The sequence below is a fragment of the Pezoporus wallicus genome, unplaced genomic scaffold (assembly GCF_028554395.1).
Source record: "Pezoporus wallicus isolate ANWC-B61680 ecotype Strahan unplaced genomic scaffold, APGP_CSIRO_Pwel_v1 contig_5069, whole genome shotgun sequence".
Taxonomy (NCBI): domain Eukaryota; kingdom Metazoa; phylum Chordata; class Aves; order Psittaciformes; family Psittacidae; genus Pezoporus; species Pezoporus wallicus.
This window is the reverse complement of record NW_026642361.1, coordinates 7,735,464-7,759,340: the sequence shown is the minus strand read 5'-3', so window position 1 is coordinate 7,759,340 and position 23,877 is coordinate 7,735,464. Positions and strand designations below refer to the sequence as shown.

Sequence of the window (23,877 nt, the reverse complement as noted above, 5' to 3'; positions counted from 1 at the left end):
ATCTTGGTTTCAGAACAGGAAAAGGAAGCATTGTCTCTCTTCCTCATGACCATTATCTTTCAGTCTCCTGATCCACATAAAGCTTTCCTTTTAGTACTTGACTTTAGTTTATGGTTACAGTTAGACTTGCAAGAGAGAAAAAACCCAGACCTCTGTTGTAACAGGAGCTATGGAGGATTAGGGTCAGCCTCAACATGAGTGGGGTTGCAAGAGGAAGGTGAGGGCTGCCAAAAGCTTTCAGTACTGGCCCTTTTTTGTGTGACCAATACCTGGTTAACATTTGAGCTGGGCATAGCATAAGGTTATGGTTATTTATGTTTATGGCATAGAAAGATGAAAAATCCATAGGTGCCATGTAGTGGGGCTGAGAGGGATGAGGGCCTCTGGAAGACTGCAGTCCAGTGAACTTTTTTGTGTGGGCCAGTCAAGAAGCTGCTTCTTATTTGCACAGTGTCTTTCTAGTCCTTGTCTTATGGTGAGGAGCAGGCTTAGCATTTTGGTTTAGAGTCATAGAATGGTTTGGGTTGGAAGGGACTTTAAATATCATCTAGTTCTAACTAAGCTCTCAGTTGGCTCCTCATTCATTCCCAGGCAGAGCTCTGTGCACTCCAGCTGGTCATTAACATAGAGGGTGACATCCTCTCCTCATATCCGCTGCCTGTCCTTCCTGACTCAAGTAAGACTGGGAGCTCTACTGTACTAAAAGTGGGGCTGGAAAGGGGTTTCTAAGGAAAAGCGAGGGCTGTCAAAAGCTTTGGTCCTATCATCTTTTTTGCAGGCCATTGCTTGGGTCCTTTTTGTCTGCCTAGACTTGCGATTACAGCCTGGTTTAGCATTAAGGTTTGGAGAGAGTTAAAGTGCAAATCCCCAGGATGTGTGGTGTTGCACAGAGGTTTCCAATGGGAGATGAGGGCTTCCAGCTGGTTTCACTTGTGGCTGCTTTTTTGTCTAGCCCATAACTTTGTGTTCTCTTATGCCATAAACCTTCCTGCAGCTAGGGTTGGGTTTTGGATGGCAGTATGGCAGAGAGCTCCTTTCTGGGTGGAGCTGTGAAAAGGCTTTGAAAGCAGTGTTTGGAGTTCAGGAGTTTTCTGCCCTCATGAGAAGTTTCATCCTGGCTCTTGCGGTGGGTTCTTTTATTTCAGGACACTGGTCATTGTGTTTGTATCATTCCTGCATATTTAGTTCTTTTTTTTGTCCACATTTTTGTCCATAATTTCCACAATACTGCTTTCATCTGAATTTCTCTTTCTACATCTAACAGTGTTACAAATATCAACTCTTTACTAAATGGGAAAAGTTTACATTTGAGTCATCCTTGGGATTATTGTTACCTTATATATATTTTTGTGCAAGATTTTTCTATCATGTTTAATGTTAGATTCTTCTGAAATGTCAATGAAGAGAGCTACTTCTGTGTGAGCGAGACCGTTTCTTAGTAGGAGTCCAGGAATGAGATTTTGCAAACCTGGCCACTATTCCAGACAAACTAAAAAGAAGGCAGAAAAGCAGAAGGGTAAAGAGGGTGTGATCTGAAGTGGTGAAAAAATCAACAGGACAGATGGAAAGGGGAAAAAAACAAAAGTAGTTTTCCAGATGTCTGACAGGGCTTCAGTGGCAGGGTACAGTAAGCCAGGCACTGCTTAACTTAAAGTGGCAAAGCTATGCAAACACACTGTGGGAGAAAGCAACTCATGTTCCGGCCCTTTATACACTCAAACATAATGAAACTACCAGCTGAGTAGTGGTTATCAGGCATATCAGATCATGCTCTAATTGTGACAAACAGTGGTAAGTGCACAGCACCGTGGCTTGTAGATGGCAAAGCCTTGTGAAAGCCTGGCTTCTTTAAATGAGTGTGAACTTTTTATCATGAGCATGTTTTTCTCCAGAGTAAAATTTTAAAGCCTGTACTCAAAGGTTTGTTTGTTTTTAATAACAAAATCAAGTATTGAAATCAAGTGGGTTTTCTAATTATACACACTGCTTTGTTCTTGAAAAGCTCTGTTTCCTTGACATGAAATTGGAGTTAATTTAAAACATTACAGATTATTTGGTGAACCACATGTGTTTAATCTCTTCCTTGTTTGCTCTTTTGTGATTTCCAGCCTCAGCTAAAATTTGCTGGTAAATAAAGAATGGTTAGGTGCCATAATGTCAAAGTTAAAATTTGGTAAGCTTTGGACATTGACAGATTAGCATAAAGTGATAATAAAGCAGAATTCAAGGGAAAAAGCAGTAAGGCCAATGTTGTGTGAGCAGAGACACTTAGAAGTGACTCCACTGTTTTTTTTTCTGTTGGTGTGTTAAAAAAGCTCTTGAATGCAATTTAAATATTAGAGACTTAGCATTTAATTTTCCCTGAATTGAATAAGCAATAGTACATCTATACTATACTATATCTTTAAACATCTTTTTTTTCTTCCAGGCATCTAACCCAGGGCAGTTTGAGAATGACAGTGATGTACTGTGGCAACGAGGACATGTTCCAGAGACAATAGTCTATCATGGTCGAGTAGGAATTAACACAGATGCACCAGATGAAGCACTGGTTGTCTGTGGAAATGCCAAAGTTATGGGCAGAGTCATGCATCCATCTGACAGCAGAGCAAAGCAGAATATCCGGGAGGTGAGGGCTGTGGAGTATTTAGGCCATTTATGTTTGCACCACAGCACACATGTGGATCATTGTTCTGACATGTGAAGCAGGTTCTTTATCTGGGGTGTGCTGAAATGCTGGCCTAAAGAAATCAGATGTACCACTGTGCTCTGCAGAGCCATCGCCTCTGGACATGGGAAGAGGCTGTCTATAGAAACTTGGGATATCTGCGTAAGCGGGAGTTGTCAGACTGAGGGGTTACTGGCAGTACAAATAGCACTCTGATAATGGGGAATGGGAAGATTATCCATATTTTTCGATGTGAAGCTTGGCCAAGTCGCCATGTCAGGCTTGTTCTAGCTCAGTGATGTCCTAGATGCCATGACATTCTTGGTGTTTCAACATGTGAATCCTGGTATTTGTCCAACCAGGTTGACACAAATGAGCAGCTGAGAAGAATAACACAAATGAGGTTGGTGGAGTATGACTACAAGCCTGAATTTGCATCTGTTATGGGAATAAAAACCACCCATGAAACAGGTATTCAGTCAGCTCTGTTCCCATTTTTCATTAACTTCCACTGTTTTTCATTGTATCACAGTATCTTTTAACACCCGTTCTATTTCATCCTCATTTCTTAGAATACTACAATTGCATACTTTGCTGTGTATTTCTAATGATACAAAAATGCCAAGAATAAGCAATTCGGATAATTTTTGAACTTCTGTACCAATTTTTAAAGATAGGAGTGTATTTTCACAGAAGTTTAATTAATCGCAAACAATTTTTTTATTGCAGAGTAACAGGAATTCTAAAGGTTTCTTTTTGTTTTCTGTGGAATGGAAAAAAAGAAGTGATATCCTGGATTTTCCTACCACAGACAAATTCTAGATCATGTTTGGCCCTACCTGTGGCTTACAGGATGGTCAACTCAAAGCACGCAACCATGGTCAGTAGTATGCTGCTGTGTTTCCTGACTTTATGTTATCCTGTGAACAGGAATAATAGCTCAAGAAGTGAAGGAGCTTTTACCTCAAGCTGTTAGAGAAGTTGGAGATGTTGCTTGTAATGATGGAGAAAAAATAGAAAACTTTCTCATGGTTGACAAGGTATGGTCTTGAGAGAGCACTTGGAGGTGTGTATTTAGACCGTTCTTTTTGTATATGAAGCTATAAACACACGCTATGATTTATACAAAGCCGTATTCCTCCACATATATTTATAAAAATTGTGTTTGACAAGTCCCTGAGAAAAAAATGAGCAACCAAATGTTAGTAAATGGCTGAATCTTATAATCGCATATTTACATTAAAATCTCATTACAATAATAAATAAACATACAATGAAAGAGAAAAGGAAAAAAAACATCTCTGCAATAGTGATTTCATAGCATTGGTCCAACAAGTGGGACTCCAAAACATTCTTTTGTGTTTAAGTGTTGAAATGAATTAAGTGTTCCAGAAGTGAATTAAATAATGACAGAATTCTATTTGTCAAATAAAAACTTCCTTACTCTAACCCTGGTGTAATCACTTCATATCAAATACAAATGCTAGCTCTGTGTGATCTGTGGGAAGGTAGTTTTTTTAGCCATCTGAAATCCTTACTGTAGCTTCCAGATCTTATACTGAAAAATGTTTATGGTGCACAAAGTAATTACCATGCTCACAGGTTGGAAACAATAGCTTAGTCTGTTGTCCTGTGCTCTCTTCCCCTCCTTTTCCTGTAGAAATAGGGCTGCAAGGGACTGTCAGTTGCAGAGTCCAGTTATATATGACTGCAGACAGTGGTTGTCCAGAACATTGCTCAGAGAGACCTCTCTGTTATGTGCAGTTCACTGCAGGTCAAAAGACCACTTCCTAGCCTTTTTCTGCTTACAGCTGATAATGGGAAAGGGGAGGTTTTACAGATTGGTAACCGCATCTTGTATGGATGATGTCATGAACATGATCCTGTATTAATTATAATAATGCATTCTTTCATTATCTATAGGAAACACAAGTTTACATTACTGAACTTGGAGAAAATATCTATTCAAAATATTGCATTTTGCTTGTTTTCTTTTGATAGGCTACAAGCAATTGAAATTCATAGGTTAAATTTGCTATGCTATATTCCATATAAGGGAAGCATGAATTAGAAACCTTGATTAAAGTTGTGGGGAGAGCACTTTCTAGAGATGCTGTTGAAAAAGAGACTTCTGTAAAATTTGCTGTATTTGACCAGGATTCCAAACTGTAGCTGATTTCTAGGTGGTCACGGAAGAGCAATGGTGTTAGATTGTGACACTAAGGCAGCACTACGAATCACATAGTAGATGCCTGTTGTCACAGTGTTAAAGTTTAAAATTCAACACAGTATGCAGATAAAATATAGTTCTAATTCTCGGTTTACAAAGCTTCTTCAAGCTCTTCTGCAAGTCCTCATTTTCAATTTACCATGAAGAGAACATAAACAATTTCTACAATCTAGCAAAAAAGGTTTTATAGTCATAAGCATGTCCCGTTTACAGTGAGGTACCTTGTGTTTGCATTTTAAATATTCAATGTATCCTTACATAAGTGAATTCTATATTTTTTACTACTTGTTATATATGACTGATGAATATACTGTCATTGTTTTCTTCTCAGGATCAGATCTTTATGGAAAATGTTGGTGCTGTAAAGCAGCTTTGTAAACTAACCAACAATCTTGAAGTCAGAATAGAAGAATTGGAACAGTGGAATAGGAAACTGGCCAGGCTGAAACGAATGAACAGTTTAAAGTCAACTTTCAGTGAAGAGAGCAAAGTCAGGTACCTATCTGGGATGTCTGCTGATGGTTGTCACAGAGATTGGTAAAGTGCTCTCGGTGGTGGAAATGAAAACTAATTCTGCTTGACAGTGGAGCTCAGCTCATTTCCAGCATTGAAGCAGTGCAAAAAATGCCAATTTCTCATATTTCTTAACTCACTGACAAAATTAATATTTGGAATAGCTGTTAAATTGCAGTAGGTTTTGTAATTGCTTCAGTTGCGTGAAGCAAGTGTAGATTATGTCCAGTTACAGCCCTGGAGTGTAGAAATTGCAAAGAGAAATCGGCAGAGCTGCTTCTGCAAGGAGAAATCCTCATTAGTTCTTCAGTGGAAATGACAAGTGCTTCCTATTTCTAAATCATTTCCCCAAATTTTCTTTGAAACCAAATGTAGCATTTAATAACATTCACCTGCATGAATTAACTGGAGGCCTTTGTTCTTTAAAACAAATCTGACGACACTTCTGCCTTTCTCTTCTTAAATGTTGAAGTTGCAAAAGCAAGTGACTAACACCCTATTGAAAACGTCTCTTTTTCATTTATTAGTTGCTGAAGCATTTGAATATTAAAAAGGTCTTGTTTCTTACAGCAGGTATAGTCGAGCTACTAGTCTTTTGCCGTCAAAAAAATCAGTCCCACTAAAATCCAGCAAGGTGAGTGAAATTGAATGTATGAAATATGCTTATGAAAAAGGTTTTGTAAGTGCTGAAATACTGGTGAAAGCTTTTGTGTTTCTAAATATAGAATAAAATAATTACTGTCATGCTAGAAACTTAAAAAATAACTGTAATGAGATGGAAAATATGTATGAGACACTTCTGTTTCTTGCCTATACATTGTATAGAGAGTAGTGTGTGAGACTAGATCCACACTGTGTAATGGTGTGAAGGAGAAGACCAACAGGACAGAGCTGTTGAGCATGTAGGTGTGTTCACATGGTGTAGTGCAGCCTTGCACAGAAATGCTCATTTCAGTTTGGAAGTCTGCACAGCGATAATTCTTCCTCAGCTTTCTTCCTTGGAGGAGCCTTTCACTGTGGTTTGTAGTTAGTATCTCCTGATTTATACTGGCTAATGCTGTCCTTCAGGTGATTAAGACTTGGATAGGATGTCATTGCTATTGCTGACTGCCCATATCTTGATATATAAAGAGGAGGTCATTTTTCAGAGAGATTGAATGAGTTGACCTTTTCCAAGACAGTCTTCTCTAGGCTGCCAAGTCCTGTTTTTTTAAATGAATCAGTGCTCTTTTGTCTACCTTGCTTTCGCCAGTGTCAAAGAGCAAAGGAAAATAACAGGTCAAATGTCCTTTATTCCATAATGACGATTAAACGTTTCATCATCTAAATCATCCTACTTGTATGGATAGTGTCTTCTGTATTTACACTGGCCCTGGTTTAACTTGGTCTGAGCATATACTGAAAGCTGCTCATCTCTTAGTTCTGGCCACCGCTGATTTCATAATTTCCTTTTTAAATACTCCAAGAGTATGAAAAATGGCAGGAAGAGAAGGAGCTGTTATTTTTACCCATCCTTTCTTCCTTTGTAATGCTTGTGTCCCCAGACTATCAACAAAGCACATTGCATTCACAATTTTAGGGAGCTTTTCATTACTAAAGCTTTTCTCTTTAGACGTGGCCCTTGTATAAGGATGGCTTGTATGGTTCCTCTGAAAGAAACAAGGTTAACCTAAAGTCAGACTAGTGTAGTATTCCCTAATCTACTAGTACCAGTTTAGTCACGTGTCACTTAAATTAACCAAGCATCTTTTTTTTTTCTAGGTTTGCTTGTCAAAGACAAAAGGGTCTTGCTCCATGAAGGTTTTCCGGGTGACTGTAATAGCTTTGATTGCTATTATGGCACTATGGTAACAATTAATTATCAAAAAGTTGACTTGGTTCTTCTCCCTTCCCCTTCCTACTTATCAGAAAGAAGACTGTGATTTTTTAGCTCTTCTCACCCTTCCTATTCAAATAACGGAATGTATTAAAATTAACAGTGACTATGCCTGGTAATACTGTGTAGTTGAAATTGTTTTAGAAAAGTAAGATACTCATGTGGTGAACACACACCTAATCTCTGTCCATGTCACAATGTATGGTGCACCTTGAATGAATCTTGGTGGCTCATGTGACAGATGCAAAGCTGAACTCACGAGACTTTACATGTTTTATGAAATCATTCTGTTCTGAAGTACAATTTCTGATGTACACAGTGACTCTATTCTGTGAAATGAAGCTGGACTTGTTTCAGCAAGTGGGCAGTCCTGTGACTATGAAAGCTTAACTTGGACATTGGACTTGTGGAAAGGAAATTATGCTCTGGACTTCTGAGACTGCCATTTTCTGTTTCCAGTCCAAAACTCTGGGTCTTACAATCTCTTTGTGAACTGAGTACTTTGAACTGGTGTTGCAATTCTATTTACAATCAAAAACTGACCATATTTTGTGTTGAATACAAGTATATGCATACATTTATATAAGTATCTGATCTAAACTCTGTTAAATTCAGTTGAAATTTTTCCCACTGCAGGGAAAGTGATCAGATAGTTGACTTGTACATTACTACATTTCAACAAGGTGCTGTCAAAGTATTATTCATATTATGTTACATAAGAGATGGATGTAAATCTGCACAGTAATTCTCTTTCTACAGTGCTTTGACAATCTCGACCCTGTATTTACTTAGCATTCATGACAGACGTTTCGAAAACCATCCAGTTTACAGGCAAGTAGTTAAATTTGTGTTACTGAATTAGAATTAGTAATAGGTTGTGGACCAATCTGTTTTGGTCCACAGCTCTGATGCCCATTTCTTAATGAATTGTTTTTTGTCATTGGCAGTACCTCAAGTTCTGTTCTACTCTCTCGCTCTACTACTACAGCAGGTACGGTATTTCTGCTGGTGCCCATGTGCGTAATAGACTTTCAATTTCTGTGCTACTATAAAATGCCAATAGACACACAGCACTAGTGAGAATTGTGTCTTTCTTTTAGCATTTAATGGGGAAAGCACAATTTCTCTGAGCACTCAACCTGTCAGCAGGATCCCTGAGGTGAATTTCTGTGACATTTTGCCTTGTGACAAGGTTTACTGTTGTCCAATTCATCAACCAAAAGTCCAGTCTCCAACTTATGAGGAAACCAATGCACGGATGAAACGTAAGTTGAAGCATTAATTTCTGTTATTTGCTGTGTGAGTAAAGACTCTATGAAGAGTGTAGAGGAAGGTAGTTAGGTCCTACAAAAGAGCTTAGTCCAGGGGATTAAAAAAAATCCTGATACAACTAAACAGCACTGCAGTCAATATGTTTTTTGAAAAATCTGGCCTGGTCAGCATCAAGAATTTTGGGTCCTAAGATGTTTTGTCAGATGTCACTGTTCTTCCTGGCCATTCACCATAATTTCATGTGAACCAGAAAGTCACTAATACCTTTAATTAACTTCTGGCTGCAGTTGGACAGGAGTTGATTGGAGGTGGTGGAGGGTAACAGATGTAAAAAAAAACAACCCTAAAGACTTAATGGTATCACAGTGGGACAATAATACACCTTTTTTTTTGTGGGCAGAAACAGAAATTCAACTGGCAGAAAACAGAAAGCTTAGAACTAAAACTCTGCTTATTCAGGCAGGATTTTTGAGTAGACAGAAGTTATTTGAAGGCAGAGCCCTATGAAATAAACTACTTTTACTGGAACTAATTCTCTTTCAGATACTGTTTGCCTGATGTTATGTGTGTAATAGATGAGTAAGTGTACTGTTTAGAACTTCTATAATATTTATAAGAAAGAGTTTATGCATAAAGGGATGTACAAGTTGTTGGAAGCTGTATTCCTCTTTCCCAGACCTTAACATTGTCAATGTCTGGAAGCAAGTGTTAATATTACTAAACCTAGCATTTATACTCTTCCTTTCTTGGCCTTGGGAACAATTCTTGCACCAACTACAGCTAACAAGTTGAGGTGAAACTGGCTAACAAGTTGAGGTGAAAATGGGGACAGATGCAGTTCAGCCTCTGCAGTACAAACGTCTGCCAGGGCAGCCATTGCCAATTGCTGGACACTCTTAACCACATAAACTGTTTCAGTGGTATTCACCCACTGGCCATTCTTTATACTGCAAAGCGTTGTCTGCAGACAAGCTGCATGCAAATGTCCTTATGATTCTTAGTGCTGCAGTAAACCCTGTGGCAGATACAGCTCGGTACAGTGCTTTCAAGAGGTTATACCTAAGTGATTTGTATTGCTCTACAGTCTGAGTGTTGACTAATTAAAAAGATATTAATCTAATTTACAAATTAGAGAAATGTAGACAGATGAAAATGAAATTTGAAAGGCGCCTATCCCCAACTGGCTGCTTTTGATATTAGGTGGAAAGAGTAAACACAGAGCATTACCTTCTTAAGGTCATATGCTCCAAGTAGCATTAAGCGTGGAGCCAAGAGTGAAAAATCAGCACAGTACACAAGCTACAGAAAGATTTCAGATCTGTACAAGGTTAATGAAGCTGAATGCATCCCCAGATGGAAGGTAACAATGTCAATATGAAACCCAAACAGAAGGAAAACCAACAAGCTGCTTAATGTTGCTGTAGCCAAGATAAACGAAAAAGAAAATTTCATCAGAACAAAAAGCTAAGAATGAAATATGGGCAATAATCAAGATAAACAGTGGATATTTTAGAATCAGCCAATTATTCTGATTTGTGGAAATATGAAACTATTTGAAATTACAGTTGAATTAAATTCAACAGACATGTTCTGCTATGCGATACCTGAATTCAGTGGGTGTAGGCAATTACTGAGTACATCCATGGTAGCTACTAATCCCTTGCATCTCAGATTTGTTGAGTAGAAGGCTATTAGAAGTGTTCAAGTAGAAACAAAAGCATTCATACGCAAGACAGAATTTATTAACAAAAATTCAGCACATCTTTATGTAATCTAGCTTAATGTGGCCTTTCTCCCTCATACTTTATTTGTTATTAAGATCTGGTTTCTCAAAGGATTTAGACTTTCAAACTCTTATTGATTTCAGTGGAGATGAGCAGCGTGAATACCCTTCAGCATCTGGGCCTTTTCTGTACTCTGCTTCCATGCCATTAGTGCTTATTGCTTGCCCCTTCATGTTAAGTGTCTCTGGTAACCAGGGGCTGTCCTTACTTTCTTTCACTGTTGTTTCTCCCTGGTGTCTCTCCCTTACAATAAAAGCTTGGTGAGGGCTCCTGCTGGGATTTGGTCAACTTCAAGCATTTGCATTTATTGCTTTTAGATGGCAGTTAATGGATTCATAGCAAGCTACAACCACCACAAGAAATCACCAGCAGGTTTTTTTTCCATAATGCTTATAGCATATAACAACTCATTTGAATTAAAACCAGAAAGTGCTTGAAGCAAAAAAAAATAAAAAATTGGATGAGTTTATCTGAATCTAATCTGAAGATAATGGTTTTCCTCATTACATTCTGGTCATGGTAATACTTCAATATTTGTTATTGAATTGGATCTTCACACCCCACATGGGCCTTGAAAAAGCCCTCAGAGTTACTGTATGCGACAGAGTGGATGTTTATGATTTATTGAAGACTGCTAAAGTGGTTTTTGGTGGTTCCTGGTGTTCTCAATTGTTAACTTGAGCTCCAAATAAAAATAGCATCAGGGGCCAGGTTTCTACATTTTGTTTGGACTGCATCAGCTTAAAGGACAATGAAATGGTAATTTTATGATGAGTAAAAAAAAAAGTAAAAATAAATTTCTATGCTGGTTACATTAAAACAGTTGAGATCTTACGGAAGTAAATCTGTCTTCATCCTGGTTTTTATATAAAATTCTCATTTCCACTTCATACTTACCTCCATCATCTGTGAAAGAATCACAGTGTTAAATGTTTAGTAATTCAGGATACTCAATAAATATTCCTGCCAGCACGTGCAGCTGAAGTATTTTATCTACAGGGGGAACATCTTTCTTTCAGTGAGCAATCTTTTACCTTTACCAGGGGACACAGGTTTTCCTGCGGAATAGTTCTCTGTTAATGAAAATGCGAAATGTCAGGGAACGTTAAATGCATTGCTAATGCACCTAGGCTATTAAGAGAAAACAGAGGAAAGTGATGAAGGAAGATGTGACAACTAGTTTGTAAGTTAAAAGGAAGAGTGAGAGAACTGATTGGCTTTTCTTTTTGGTCTGTCTGAAGACCTACTGTACATGTATAACTGATTGCACATGTTCAGTAGCCTTTTGTCTCGGTGTGTGGAACAGCACAAAGAAATGGTACAGCAGATAATTACTAAATGCAAAAGTTACCACCTAAGTTGGCATAACTGGTAGAACTGTACGACAAGCAGGTAAATAGAAAATGAATTCAAGGAGTAGTTAGCAGCAATATCACAAATTCATAACAAAGCGCAAAAATTATAGCAATTCCAAAGATAATTTTGTGCTACATTGTTTCTGGGCTCTCATATTCCAGTTGTTAATGTTGTTCTGTGCTCTCAGTCACCTAATAGCATGGAAATATCTGGATTTTCTTCTTTCCCAATGCTGAAATGAAAACCAAAATCTGGACTGAATAAGAAAACAGTAAGGTCAATCCAGCTATCTTGTTTCAGTGAAATAATTAATTTTGATTCTTCCTTTGTAAGATAATTTTTATATAATGAAACAGTGACTTCTGTTCTAAACAGCCATTTTGAAACCAGAAAGTTTCCCTTGGAAAATGTGGGAACTGAGCATTTTGATATTCTACAAATACATTATTCCTTCCTTCCCCACCCCCTGATGAAATGGTGTTTGATGAATCATGTTAGTTTAGGCAAGATCAACATTTCTTGATGCCAGTTTATTGCTAATACGTCTCTGGACAGATTACTGGCTGTCAGTGTAAAAGCACAAGAATAGCTTGAAACCATTTCCCATGGGCTTGAAGGGCCGTTTGCCTTCCTCAGGTTGTACTATGTGATGATTATTCAAAAGAGCTTTTAAAGTTCACTTTTCTACAGAAGTGCTGAGAAAATTAATAGAATAATAACAATAAAAATAATGAGCTTATGTTTCCCACTCTAGTTCAATATTCCAAATTACAGAGGTGACATCACTGAACATGGTGATCATGTTTGTTAGAGCTGTGTATTAGTTCCTTTAATTTGGTGATTCATCTTTCTGTTTCTGAAGTGCTGTGTCTCACTTGGGTCAGTCTTGCATCTTGCTATTGATGTCTTGCATCTTGCACTCAAAAAGCTAATTTATTCCCCTGGCCTATGTTTGCATTTCAGGTGCCTATTATTAATAATGATGTTTCCTTACTCTCACTAAGAAAGATGTGGCTTCATGATCAGATTTGTGCTGAAGTGCCTTACTGGATGTTGACTTTCACTTTGTCTCTGTGTTATAACAATTGGTGATATTCTGTGTGTGAGATGAAATTTATTCTATTAGACTATTTTTTTAAAATGTTTTATATATCCTGTAGCATTTTAAAAGCTTGTTTCTTGTTATCTACAAATTCTTTTGACTGTATGTATCTTCTTCTGAATATAGGTGCTTTTTATTTTAAAGGTTTCTCTTGTGGTTATGAATACCTTTAAGAGATAAGTAACGAAACATCTCCTGTATTTATATTTTGCTGTTACAACTGTGCAAGGCTAACTTGGCACGTTTCTACATACATCCTTTCACAGGAAACAGAAGTAATGTGTTGCCTGAGCAAGAGCCAGTCAAAAAATATAATGGAAAACCTGACCTTGGAAGTGACTGTAAGTCCCGTATTTTATAAAAAAACTGTTGAAATATATAATTGTATAACTCTGAAGAGCTACCTTTAGGGTTGGAATTCTGCTGCTGTAATTAGAGAAGTTTCATTTATAACTGAGCATTATAGAGAATTAGCACTTAGGAATCTATTGAAGACCTGTGATTCACTGTAATTTTCTTGTCATTCCAATTTATTCTTACATCTTTATTAGATTTTTATAGACATTCTGGCTGCCCTCTCTAGAGACTCTTGACTTGTCTTCAGATGCAATAAAATGACAAGTGATATTTTGCTTGATAGGGACTGAAATCTTGTAAGGTGCTTAACACTGCTAACCCTTATACAGCAAAATGCTTAAGTATATAAGTGTAGTATTTGTGTGCAGGAAAAACATGATGGAATATAAACACAGTGTTTGGGGTTTGTATCAGTTGGCCTAATGGATTAAAGCATCAGCTGCTTGAAAGGGGCCATCCTTACCTTAGGATCCTGACACTTCCTACCTCGGTGGAGCTGGTATGAAGTTTGTTGGCACAAGACTTCTGGCTTGATGTCAGGCTCCTGTTTTAGTGACTGTGCACTGCTGTCAGAGCCAGTCTGGGCTGAAAATATTGATTCATTTCCATGAAGATCAGTATCTGCTGATTACATATGTTAGAACAGCATGCTCTGGCATTTATTCAGTATAAGCAGGAGTATGCCTTGTCTTTTCTGTTTATGTGGATGCTCTGTTTTAAGGTTTGGGGTTTTGGAGTATTTGATTAATGATCAGGCAGTATTTGGATGGTAAAAGAGTCTATACATTGGTATGCACTAAAAGCAGGTAATATGGGAAAAATAATTCCTCTTTTGATATTTTTACATGTCTACGTATCTCAGAAAAGGTCCTTTGTGGCTTTACTGTGATATGTGTTGTGATGAGATGCTGTGTCACAGGGAAATGTTCTCCTGTGCTAGTTCTTTGAGATTAATGTGCTCAATTGCTTTCTGTCAATTAAGCATACTTGTGGATATTTGCATGCTGAAAGTTAAGTATATACTATCACACAGATGTTTTGTAATCAGAGCACAGGTCAGCTTATAATCATCAAGTTTCTCTGCAAAGCAGGGAACTGTTGCTGTAGAACAGAGGAACAGAAACACAAAAGCAGTGTTCAAAGTGAGATGTGAAGAGCAGGCTTGGGCCTGCTGAACCAGGTCCTCTTTGTGCTTTCTGCACCAAACTGCAAGACTTAAAATATCAGCAGCTTGATGCTGTAGTCAACAGCTGCAATCTGGCCCTCTGCTGATGCCCCATACACTCCCTCCACATCTGGGCCTTCCCCAGTGCCTTCCCCAAATCACTGGCAATATGGGCCTAGGTCCATGAAAGGGGATTAAACCTGTTCAACTCCATCCACTTGAGGGCTCTCCACAGTTCAGACTGAACTTGGCTGGTTTACGGGTCTGAGATGCTGCAGGTCTTAACTATGGACCTGCACTGATCGGATGCTGTAGATGTATCCAGAAGGAATAAGCTTTTCAGGATGCAGTTCAGTGCAGTGATTCCTAGGCCAGCTGTGAAAGCAGAAGCTGTGCTGCTGTGTTAGCACACTGGTTCTTGCTGCTCAACTCTCCACAGGGCTAATCTGCCTCAGAGGAGAGCCACACCATCGTGACTATACCCTTCACTGCATATGTAGGATGCTGCAAAACTCTTTAAGTTCTTCAAAGTTCAAGGCAACATTTTATGGAGAAATTATAATATTCATAAAGAGTTAGGTAGCTCTCCTGCACATAGGACTAGGAACAACTTTTGTTGCATTCTAAATTATTTCTCTGAGCAAAGGTAATGTTTTTCAAGTTAATGGTTACTTGCATGAGCATGGCTTCTAGTACATTAAAATGAACATTGACACATTTGTATTCTACTTGGACTGACATCAAAATAGCCTTCAATGCCTGCCCAAAAGAAAATGTTACAATATTAGGTGCCCAGCATACCTGTCCTTGTAAACTGACCAAGGTCTCCCTCAAGATCTTACCTGAAGTAAGATGCCATCATTCTGATGGAAGAATGAAGGTAATCAACCAGAGGCTTTTTACCAAGCTCTAATTTAGACCTGCAGCAACTCCTGTAGTGGCAAGCAAGAGTGTAGATGGCCCTGTATTGACTGCAGTTTTATTATATTCTTATGTAATATTTCTGAAATAATAAAAGATAAAATATTGTTCTTAATATGTTTAGGGATTGATACAACAATCAGTTCCATACAGATTTTGGAAACTCAGCAAAGCATTGACAACAGCTATTGTAGTAAAAATCTACAGTGCAGGTAGGTAAATTATTTTGCTTTATTATGGTGAAATAAAATACCATTAACATGGCACGGTTGCTTGGTTGGCTCTTTCTCAGAGTTGCTGGCTCCTTCTCATGGTTGTTTCCTCCAGCATACCTTTTCACATTTTTAACTCTTTAAGTTCAATTTCTACATTTTTGCAAAGATACTGTCTATCTCAAAAGCCTATGTGCATTAATGCTACCTTTTCCAGGTCTGGAAATTACAGTTATGTTATTCCTGTTAGCAAATACATGCCCATGGATGTAGAAATATCACTGGAAATAAAGTAAGTACAACTAAAGCTAATACCTCATAATAAGACAGTAATTAATATTTTGGATAGTAATTCTTATCCGACTTCTGTTGTGGCATGAATTTGCTCATATTAAGAGAAGTAGGTCAAATCTATGCACAACAAAGTTCCTAAGGTAGGTCCTTTGCAGTAGCATAGGCCCAATACTGCTCTCAGCCCAATCACAATTTCCCCTATTCATGCAGATATTAAAATCCAGTAGTGTTAAGGTCTAATGATCGTTTGAGTGGACAGGTACACATACATTAGGAGGATTGTGGCCTTTGGCCTAAAGATTTGATTTATTTTGATTTTTTTTTTTTTCCTAGAGAAATATTACTAGGAACATTATAAACATATATAAACTCCAGAGAACGCCTTTCTATTTCACTACTTGTTCCAAGCCCTGTAAAGGGGACTTTTGAGCAGGAATCTCTGGTAAGGCATAAAATTGTGACTTACAGCAGGAATAAACAGCAGTATTATTCCTGTCAGCAGATATTTTCTTCTCAAATAACAGGCTAGCTCCCCTGTATTCTCCCAGAAGTAAAAGTCCTTCCTTTTGGGCTCTTCTTTGAGAAAGGCCATCGACAGCTATAACAGCTGCCAAACACTGCTTGATGACACTGCATGACTTCAGTCTCTCCAAAGAAAGGGCCCTGTGAAGTTGTGGATTGTCTTTAGGTCAAGTCTTTTGATGTTATCTTTGTAAACATCTGCCTTTTCCAGATAAGAGGAAACATAAAAATACCCCATGAAGTGCCTGCTTGTTTTCTACAGCCACTGAAAATTTGTCTTCTAAGTGTATGCCATTATAATCTAATAATACAGCCCTCCCATATAGGGATTAATATGTCATGCTTGGAGTTTACTGGAGCAGTTACTGAATTTATTTTGGATATTGGTTTGAGGTGTTTGGGGGAGGGGGATTTTCAGTATATACCTTTTCTATATGCTTTCACTAAACAAAGCCACAAAATTTAAAAACCCAAAACACTTCACAAAGACCAAACTTATTTGTGTTACTGCCATGTCTAAATACTGCAAGATAAGTAAATAATTTAAAAATTTGAAAAACCTCTATGCCTGCTGAATAAAATTGAATGAAAACAATACACACAACTAACGAGCCCACTAGGACAGACAATCTGCCATACATGAATTATACGCTTTAAAATGGATGTTTCTTATAATACCTTGTTAATGTTGTGAAAACCCACTTAGTTGGGGGGTGATTCATTGTTACAGTATAAACTGTAAATATTCGTGTCAACTTTTCCCCATCATTTGCTTTCATTTTTTCTGCTTGACATTGCCATATCTGAGTTCCTTTAGATCTCCAAGGCATTTTTATCTGTCTATACTCTTCTCAGAAAAGCCATCTGGTAACCTAGGAAGTGCTGGAAACTCCCCCTAGGGATAGCTTGGAGAAGATCTGACCATGAAGTCATTGCTTTTGAAGAATTCTGAATGAAATTCCATTTACCACTGCTTTGCCAGACAATGTCTAATACATATTTACTTCTTTTTAATGTCATATTTGCATGAGTACAGTGGCAAATAAGAGTTATTTATGTAGGTCCCTTATGGGTCTGTTGTCCATAAAATTGATGTTGTGTTTAGATACCCGGGTACCCGCTGGCACAGGTATGTTATGCCTGTGCATGATGTAAGCCATGTGACTCAAGCATGCCATGTCCATTTAGTAAAAAGTCATATACCATAACTTCTGGTATGGATATGCTTAAAGTTTGAGGAAGTTTAGTGTACATTTCTGGATTTGTCTTAACAACTGTGAAGATCACCCAGGTTTACAAATGCAAAACATCCTCCATTTGTGGGAGGGATTAGAACCAGATTAGAGGTTGGTGGCTTAGGTTTATCTCTTTCATATCAACCGGTGAAGTAAGCTCCTCTGCTTTATTCCTCTACAATTCAGTTCTTTGGATTTCTTCCCCTATATGTATATTGTATTTATATGTATGATTCTTCTAATTTGAGAACAATTATGGGAAGGATCATTATTTTTCTCTGTTTCTTGAAGCACCACAGAGCCATTAATTGTATTTCTCTGCGAAGTCACTATTGGAAATTATTGCTCCCATTATTCTTCAAGCAAAACCAGTAAGAAGAAGTTCCTAGAAACCACACAGGTAAGATTTTTGCAGCAATACTCTGCCTTGTGGGGATCATTTGTATATAATGAATGGCTGCCAAATTCTGATCTTGATTAAGGTAGTAAAAATCCAAATGGTACTTTGAATCTGCCAGTCATAGCTAGTTTTGACATGATCGTAATGAGATGTAGCCTTTTTGTAGGAGTCAATATTCTCCTGTTTTTTTATAAAGATCTATCTAGTGACACTCTGCAAGGACAGTTTTGAATCTACTTCAGCCTAACTCACCACTATAACTCACTGTATCTGCAGGGATACTTAAGAAATGGGAGTACTTATCACCCAGGGCTCTAAACTCTCATCTACTCTACTCTACTGTTTCCATAATTGTTTTATGGCTAATGAATTCCAGTTTTTAAGTCTTGAATTCACTGGAAACAACGGTAGTGTTCCCCTTTATTTCTGCGTGAACAGGAGTTTACCAATAAGTGTCTCTAGGGAATATTCTTAATTGTAAAAACAGGAGGTTTTTTCATGTCATTCTCTGGATTGCATCAGTAGGAATAAAAGCTTTTAAAACGTTAGCTTTTCCCAGTAAAAACACTACTTAGAGACCAGATCTTGCAAAACTTCTGAATATCTCCAATGACTAGATGAAGGCCTTAAGTTCCCTTCAAATTCTCTGGAAATGTAAGACTTTCAAGGCCTGGATATGTCCACGTTGCTTGGAAATGCTTATTCTGGCTATAGCTGTAGGAAAGGCAGAAGCAAGGATAGTAGCATTTCTGAACACATTGTAGGAAAAACTTCCCTGAAGTTGGAAATAATTTCACAGTCTTCTTTACATTTCTGGTCTATGGTACCACACCTTATATGTTCTTCATTGATTATAATTTATTTTTTTTTGGTACTTTGTCAAATTAGAGCAGTTGAGATACCCCCAGCCTTAAACTGACTTTCTGATCAACTTTTCAGATGTCTTTGTGAAGTTACAGGCTTCTCTGCAATTGCTGCAAAGCCTTCAAAACCAAAATTGTCCAAATTTTGACCTGTCTGCTGTATTTCCAACACAATTGAAATTAAGTTGGATCCAGACAGTTTCACAATGTAAAAGTATTCTTGAAGCTTACTGCCAAAACTGGTAAAAGAGATTTCCTGTATCAACCTGAAATCCACATCAAAAAACTATTGTATCATGTGAACATATCTCCAACAGAGAAAATATGTCAGGAAGTGAACAGAGGAGTGAAAGATGAAATAAAAGTTACCATGGATCATTAGGTTAAAAAGAGGTGAGGACTGAATTTTGTGCTATTCAATGTAGCATAAACATTTCGGATAGAGAATGTATTATTTTATTTGTACATGACTGTTAAAGCCAGCATGAAATCTTACCTTCATCTGTTTCTGAAATACTGAGTGAAGATGTTACCCATATCTTTAGAAAATATACAGGAACTTTCACTGCCTTCTGAGGACTACCAAATCAGCAGAATTGCCATTTGCTGCTATTACACCTTGAAGATCTTGGGCCACCTGGCACATCAGGAACAATCCCTATTTGTTGTGGGATTAGCTTGGATAACTAGAGAGGGAGCTCAGTTATTCAGAGCCAGCTGCATGTCAGTAGGAGCCAGATGTCTGTCAGCTCCTGCACAGAGCTGATCAGAGCAAGCCCACATTTGCAGGGTTTTAAATCAGCACTTTCTGTCTTTAAATATTCTGACTATAGCTATCAAGTCGTGTTATCATAATTACTTTGCACTGCATTTGTCAATGAAATGTTTCCAGAGCCTATCCTTCTTTCCAGTTTAATGTGAAATAAGGTTATCTAATCTCTCTCTCTCATTTATCATCTAGGGACGTCAGCATATTTGGACTCTCCCTGTAGCTAAATTCTATGACAGCGCGTACTATTTCCGTGTAGCTGTACCGGTAAGCCTTTGCAAATGGCAACATAGCAAAAGACAAATAGCATTTGAACTGAGAGAAGATCCTATATGAATCCCCTTTATTTTTCTTCTGCAGGGTTTTGCAAGTTGCTTGACAGATCCTTATTTTGCTGGAATATTTTTTACTGATTACTACTTCTATTTTTATCGGCAGTGTAGCTAAAATGTTGTTGATCATTCTGTTCTTTGGGGAAAAGACAAGGAATGACAAGACTTGTGAATGGACCTGCATATTTTTCTAAAACTTTTGCTGAGCTGTATGGCATTCTCTTGTTTGTTTCACTTTTAAAACAATAAAGGAGAAAAATAAAGTGTTTGACAACAACCATAGCTCTGCATTTCCAGGAACTGTTTCTAAAAGGATGTGAAGCAACGGAGTATCTGATGTGTAAATAAAATAATTCCATTAATCATAGTGGAGTTATATAATATTGTACTTACAGCAAACAAAAACAAATGGGTTTGAATTCTGCTGAGTTGGGATACACTCCAATCCTGAGAAAATGGTAAGATGATAAAATGATACTTGCAGTCAGGACATGCTTCTGTCCTACAAGCATATACCTTCTCTTAATATCTTCTGCCCTTTATTTACGTATAAATCTATTTATTTTCTTTTATTACTTTTTTTTTTTTCTGCTAACAAACCCCAAACCAGCCCAAACTTTGGGAGGGAAACATAGTACTGTGCAAATACCCTCTAAAGTAAGTGCTATAAGTTAGAGTACAACAGGGCAATTCCACAGTTTGTGTATATACATTTCAGAAGCTGTATCATCATTACAGTTACAGTTGTGTGATTTAAGGATGCTGCTGCTGTTTGCATGAGATATCTTTCAGCTCTCTCTTTTGTTTTCGTAAACTCTACAGCAAGAATGAACGATTTACTCCTAAATGCAGGTTATTTATTTTCTCTTGGAGTTTGTGATTTGTGCTGTGTGACAAAAGGATAGAAATGTTTAGGAAGAAGATTGTCTTGCCTGCACAGCTTTCTAAGATCCATATGGATACACTCTTGCATGGGAGAAATCTTTCTGTTTACATTTAGGAAATGCTTTTTTAAGGTAAAGCTATTTGAATGGAAGTTCACATTATTTGCTCAGACAGAAGGAAAACAGATGTAATAACCAAACACAATATAAATAGTGTTGTTGTATATGTTTGGAACAATCATTCATTTTCTGTAGAGAAAAGAAAGCTAATTTAATGAAGAGGCTGTAGGCTTTTAAAGATTTATAATGTAAAAGTTACATTTGAACAACCTTACTCTGAATGAAATTCTTTATTTAGCAATGAAAGAGAAACATTGGGAAGAAAAATTAATCTCTAAAAAAGAGCTGACCAGGGTGTTTTTAAACACCAGTGTGTCTTAATTCTATATTTATTGCCTGCTGATGCAATGGGAGAGTTTAATTTGTTTCTATGCCTTCATTTGGCATTTCTTTTGCTACTGTTTTGGGATTTCCTTTAAGGATTGACCTTCTCACTGGGTTTTTTTTAGAAGTATGTGCTTCAGTTGGGATTAACTGCAATGTCTGTGGGTTTGGAGTTTTGTTTTGCCTTAAATGACTCACTACTTTGACCTTAAACATGTGTTTGTATTGTCCCTTTTTAATTTCTTTTGCCCCTTGGGAAATATTTATGGTGCAGACCACACATCCTGTAATATGGCAGGGACTAAATGGACTTGGAACTCTGCATCCAAAAGCATCAGAAGTTTGTGCCTTTAGGTTTTTTAATGGTCTGTTCTTCAGGGTAATACCCAAGAAGTGTCACCTGGTCATGGGTAATAATGCACTTTTTAAACAAAAATTGCACTTTTCTAGATCCACCTGGTTTTCATCACACTGTTCTGGGTTGAAATACTCTTCCCAGTGGCACAGAGCACTGCAGTAGGAGAATATAATCTCCCAGTGTCTCCTGTTATCAAGAAACTTTCTGTGATCTGAGTCTGGTGTAGATGCATGTGGGATGCACTATAGCCACTATTTTCTTTGTGAAAAAGTTTGTTGTAATTTTATAACACATTACTTTGCCTATTCAAGAATTTTCAGCTAGTTCTGTACTCGTGCTATATTTTTCATTCTTGAAGATTTTATTCAGATTTTTAAGATGCCAAGTTGCTGTACAAAAACTGTGTTCTAACATGTCCGAGGTGACAAAAATCAACCTTGGCAAAAGCTGGGAAGGAACCAGGAGAAATTAAATACTTGGCATTGAAAAGCTGTGATGAACAGTTTTCAGGCTCCTGAAATCTGTGAATGACAGTGAGCTGAAAGACTTTTTAAAATGGGATGACATATTAACAGTAGTGTTCTGACCATCTTCACTGGGGATCAGATGGATCATAGCTTGCTTTCTAGGATGAGAAAAATACTTGCATTAAGAATTGTTAGTGGGTTAAATTCTGCTCAGAGTGTGAGTAGTTGCTCACTCAGGAGTCACTGACTTCTTAAATCATGAGTCCATTGCATAGAACCTGAGTCAGTCCAGCTGCAAAATGAAAACCTGATCTACATCAGTTTTACTCTTTCTGTTGATCTGAGTGCTATAGTATGTTTGAAATGCATCAGCAGGTAGAGAAACTAGTTTCAAGATACACAGAAAATTATTCATAATTTATAATCTAGTTGTAGTGCTTTAAGACTTTTGCATGATATGTTGCTTTCTATGAAGACAAGGCTTTTATATATGACATTATAGGACACTTAAAAGCATTGAACACAACTGATGGAAACTCATTATAGGAGTCATTTAATGATCTTACTTCATCTTGGAATAATTCTCTTTAATGTCCCAGCTAAACTGTGCTACAGAGCAAAAATGTCCTGCAGATTTGTGTTGGGTATTGCTGGCAGTCTGTGACTGTGAAAATCCCAGCTGCTCTGCTGGCTTCCATGGATTGCTCTTCCACACAACATTTGTTTCCTCCCACATTCCCTACCTGCTGGATGAGGCAAGAGGCAGGACTGGCTCTGATTTGAGCTGAGGGAAAAGCTGGCTGCTCTGTCACATGAAGAATTCCTACCTGCCTTTGTAAATACTAAATTGTTCCTGTCTGTTTCTTTGCGTGGGCACCAGTTTGGGTCTTTTTCTCTTCTTGGCTTCATGTTTTCTTGAATCCTGTAGAAACAAGACATGGCCAAGCCTCTATCGAATTTGATTGTAATTGGTCAACACATTAAAGGTTATTACTAAGCAGAGCAGGGAGGTTGATTATATCAGCTTGGAAATCTGATGTTCTTTTTAAAGCCACCATTTGATTAATTCCAGACAAAATGATCCTCAGTGATGGTTCTCAGGTTTCTTAGGGAAGATGGTGCTTTTTGGGGAAGTTTTAGATTGTTGATCCAGAGCTTTGGATAATGTCTTTTGACACAAGGAGGTTGGGATTCAGTCTCACTCCTCTGTAGACCTGGGGCCACTATGAAGCCTTCGTGCCTTCATTGCTCACTAATAAAACTTTGCTTATAGTATTTTCCCTTCTTGAAGGGGAAGACTAACTGGAAGTAGGGCATTGTTGTAAGGCTAAATGTATTAATACATAGATTCTCGTGTCAGGATTATGTATGTTTGGGACTCATCAAACAGAACGTCTTTTAGTAAAACAGTGTGCTCAGCACTTTTGAAAAGTCAGGCCCACTGGGGAGCGTATAGCTTTCACTTTAGCTTTTCAGTTTGAATGCTTTGATCTTGGCATGTTAACTCAAAGTTAGGTTGTTGAAATATTTCTCCAGAAAAAGCAAGCACATTTTTTTTTTCTGGACAATTGGAAGAAACCGGTTTCACTGTCACATTTCCACGCCTCTCCCTTGCTCTTAAGCATGCATAGTATTTGTTAATTTTTTCTAATATATGGATGCATTTGCTCACTGTGGAATGAGTAATTTTGATTAATGCCTGGAGTGGCAGCTGCTGTCTATGTCCTGTGCTCTCAGTATCATTTGGCTGAAAGAACAGTGCTTTCTAAGGAAAGGCCAAGGCATAAGCATGTTCCAGTCCTTGGTTCCATGTGTTTTGTCCCTTGACTTGCTTCCCCTCCTGTTAAGCTTTG

General features: G+C 37.7%; 1 protein-coding gene across 1 annotated transcript in view; it reads left to right on the top strand.

Moving 5' to 3' along the window:
• The window catches only part of MYRFL (myelin regulatory factor like), a 37,209-nt gene extending 16,875 nt beyond the window's left edge, over positions 1 to 20,334 (top strand). Inside the window, exons 11-25 of the mRNA XM_057429356.1 lie at positions 2,429 to 2,629; positions 3,031 to 3,139; positions 3,599 to 3,708; positions 5,230 to 5,393; positions 5,982 to 6,045; positions 7,173 to 7,258; positions 8,047 to 8,136; positions 8,235 to 8,278; positions 8,388 to 8,552; positions 13,068 to 13,142; positions 15,369 to 15,456; positions 15,674 to 15,748; positions 17,799 to 17,907; positions 19,732 to 19,806; positions 19,900 to 20,334. Coding sequence (XP_057285339.1) covers positions 2,429 to 2,629; positions 3,031 to 3,139; positions 3,599 to 3,708; positions 5,230 to 5,393; positions 5,982 to 6,045; positions 7,173 to 7,258; positions 8,047 to 8,136; positions 8,235 to 8,278; positions 8,388 to 8,552; positions 13,068 to 13,142; positions 15,369 to 15,456; positions 15,674 to 15,748; positions 17,799 to 17,907; positions 19,732 to 19,806; positions 19,900 to 19,986 — 1,542 coding nt within the window. The 3' untranslated portion in view covers positions 19,987 to 20,334. The remainder of the gene's footprint in view (positions 1 to 2,428; positions 2,630 to 3,030; positions 3,140 to 3,598; positions 3,709 to 5,229; positions 5,394 to 5,981; positions 6,046 to 7,172; positions 7,259 to 8,046; positions 8,137 to 8,234; positions 8,279 to 8,387; positions 8,553 to 13,067; positions 13,143 to 15,368; positions 15,457 to 15,673; positions 15,749 to 17,798; positions 17,908 to 19,731; positions 19,807 to 19,899) is intronic.
• Positions 20,335 to 23,877: the final 3,543 nt, after the last annotated feature.